Genomic DNA, 2,619 nt, shown 5'->3' with positions numbered 1-2,619 from the left:
GTTAAAATGATTGCACGACTTATCACAATAACTTGATTAACGTTTAGCTATTTACTAGCCCATTAAAGTGATGAAAAGAATGATGCACGAAGGCACCAAATTCTCTCTTGGTTGGTTGGAACAGTTTTTCCTTGTTGTCCTTTAGGTAGCTTAGGTGTTAATTTGGTATCACCCTTGTTCCTCTTTGAGAGTTCCTCTCACTCTTGATGATCCCAGAGTCACTTTTGTTCATTTAGAGTGGTTGAAGTGAAGGAATGCATCATGTACAGAGTCACTTTTGTTCATTTAGAGGTGGTTGAAGTGAAGAAATGCATCATGTACAGTTCTTCCAAAAAGTTGATATATCACTCATATGCACCTTTGTTAAATTGGGATTAGTAAGGTTTTACATTCATCCAAACTTGGTTCTCATGCAGGGGTGTGCAACTAACTTGTTGCAAGGAGGTTTCTCTAGACATGTCTATGGCTGCAAAAATCGACCGGCCTAACCTGCATGCCCAAAATTTCTCTTCACCTTTTTTGGCACACAAGTACATGGCCATTACACAGCAATTGCACAAATGGACTCACCAATCTCACTTTACTAGTAAAAGTGCTTTAGAAATATATTTAGAAAAAGTGGGCTAGGCACCCCTTGTTAAATAGGCTAATTTACAGTGCCAAACTTTTCTAGCAACGCTCATGCACTTAAATCATCTCATGTTTTGCAATGCCAAACTTTTGGCCATCTTGTGTCTGTACAATCTCGCTTGATGCGAGAAAAAATGAATACATTTGTATAACGATGTGTCATCGTGAAACGTAAGACTGTGATGGGGCAAATCAATTAGAGCTGGTTTTCATATTCTGAGCGAGGTGCCAGAGGCATTGACACAATCGATAGGGGCAAAGGTTTTTAGGAGATCCTTGGTTTTCTGTTTGATGGGTTGCGGGATGTCCATTTGAGCTAGCAGGAGGAGGCTCTGGGTGACGCCGAGGTGGGAGGCGGCCTCAATGCAGTCATCGTCGCAGGTATGGACGCAGATGGACCAAAGAATGGAGATGGCGTGCTGGTCGGCGAGCTCGGAGACCACGAGGAGGCTCCTGACGAGGGAGGGGACTGCGAGGGCGTGCCCGCGGATGAGGGCGCGGCCGTCTGCGCAGGCGGACACGGAATAGAGGAGGGCGAGGATGCGCTCTGTAGTGTGCGTTGAGGCGCCGGGCAGGAGCTCGATAAGGGCGTGGATGGCTTCCTGGTGGCGGGCTAGAGCCCGCACGGCGTGTTGCGGCTCGTGGTAGAGAGCGAAGAGGGTCCGGAGAGCTGCCTTAGTCGCGACAGGGTAGAGAGGCTCCCTGAGAAGGGACGTGAGGCCTGTTATGACGTCGCGGGAGGGGCTGATGAGCCTGCGGGTGGCCTCGTTGTACGCGAGGCGCCGGAGGACAAGAGCCGCATTGACGCGAGCATCGATGCTGCAGGCCCGGTTGAGCAGCCATGACAGAGCCGCGACAAGCCTGGACTGCGCCATGGGCGCGGCGTCCTCGAGCTCCAGTAAAGCCATCACTGCGACGCATTCCTGCAGCGCCTCGATGGCCTCCTCCCTGCGCTGATCTGACGATTCGGGATCATCATCGCAGCGCAACAATTGTCTATGATCATCGCGAGAAGAGGCGGCAGCTATCGACGCGTAATACCCCGCGGCTGCCTCCGCCAGAACCTCCGTTGCGCCGGCCTCCCTCACGCACCTCCTGTTCCTCTCACTCTTCTTGGAGATCCCCCTGAGGCTTCGCAGCGCCTGCAGGCTCGGGCCGGGGACGTTCGAGCCGGCTGCCCCAGCGCGCACCTCCTGCAGCATCGCACGTACGGCGCGCGGCTCAGCGGGCGGCGTGGGCGTGGCCACGCGCTCAACGCCTTTGGATCTGTTGGCGACGGACCAGTCCTGGATCATGCGGCGCAGGGCGTGGTTGGGGATGAGGTCCGGGTCCGGGCCGACGACGGTCATGGTGAAGGGGCAGGTGAGGTTACCGTCGTCGAGCCATTTCTCGATGCTGGCGCGGTCGTAGGTGATACCCGAGGGGAGGGTGACGGGGTCCTGCATGAGAGACAGCGAGATGGGGCAGGTGAAGAGGGGGGGGACGTCCACGGCCTGCATTCCCTGCACAATCACAGCTTGCGAGAGAGAGAGAGAGAGAGAGAGAGAGAGATCTGGCTTTGGCGAGATCGGTCAGAGATCTTCGATGAGGATCCGATCGCAGCTGTCTCTGTACAAATATTACACAAACACAGAGCTGGATATGAAGAGGCTGATGAGAGAGCTTTTCCTAATTGGCGACCAGTCACCACAGATGACGCAGAGAGGCTTAGCTATATATTCAATATCTGGGAGGGACTCGGGAGTATAAGGCTGTGGTCCATTTTGCCCGTGACTGGGTAAGTCTTTGCGAGCAAGTCGTCGCCAGTCAATGGCCGTGGCCGGCGGGCAGGCCGTTTGTTTGAACGAGCAAACGCTCGACTTTCCACGCCATCTTCCGCTTTGAAGGCAAAGTCGTGAATCGTAATGCATTGAATCCACGCGTGGCTCCCACCGCTCGTTCTAGAGGCCCTCCAGGCCCCCAGTAAGTCAAGTGTAACCGTCCAATTTT

The 2,619-nt window shown here is 54.0% G+C and overlaps 1 protein-coding gene across 1 annotated transcript; it reads right to left on the bottom strand.

Moving 5' to 3' along the window:
- Positions 1-466: 466 nt before the first annotated feature.
- LOC148017462 (U-box domain-containing protein 26-like) lies at positions 467-2,306 on the bottom strand. Its single transcript, XM_087662642.1, has one exon. It carries the CDS (start codon positions 2,127-2,129, stop codon positions 840-842), a length of 1,290 nt encoding a protein of 429 aa, XP_087518768.1. The 5' UTR covers positions 2,130-2,306; the 3' UTR covers positions 467-839.
- Positions 2,307-2,619: the final 313 nt, after the last annotated feature.

This window comes from Lygodium microphyllum, chromosome 22 (genome assembly GCF_053477565.2).
Source record: "Lygodium microphyllum isolate KBCC chromosome 22, Lygodium_microphyllum_v1.1.10, whole genome shotgun sequence".
Lineage (NCBI taxonomy): Eukaryota > Viridiplantae > Streptophyta > Polypodiopsida > Schizaeales > Lygodiaceae > Lygodium > Lygodium microphyllum.
This window is presented reverse-complemented; position numbering and strand designations above follow the sequence as displayed.

What these genes read in the sequence shown, in the direction of transcription:
- LOC148017462 (XM_087662642.1), bottom strand. Translation starts at nt 2,129, where the DNA reads ATGCAGGCCGTGGACGTCCCCCCCCTCTTCACCTGCCCCATCTCGCTG.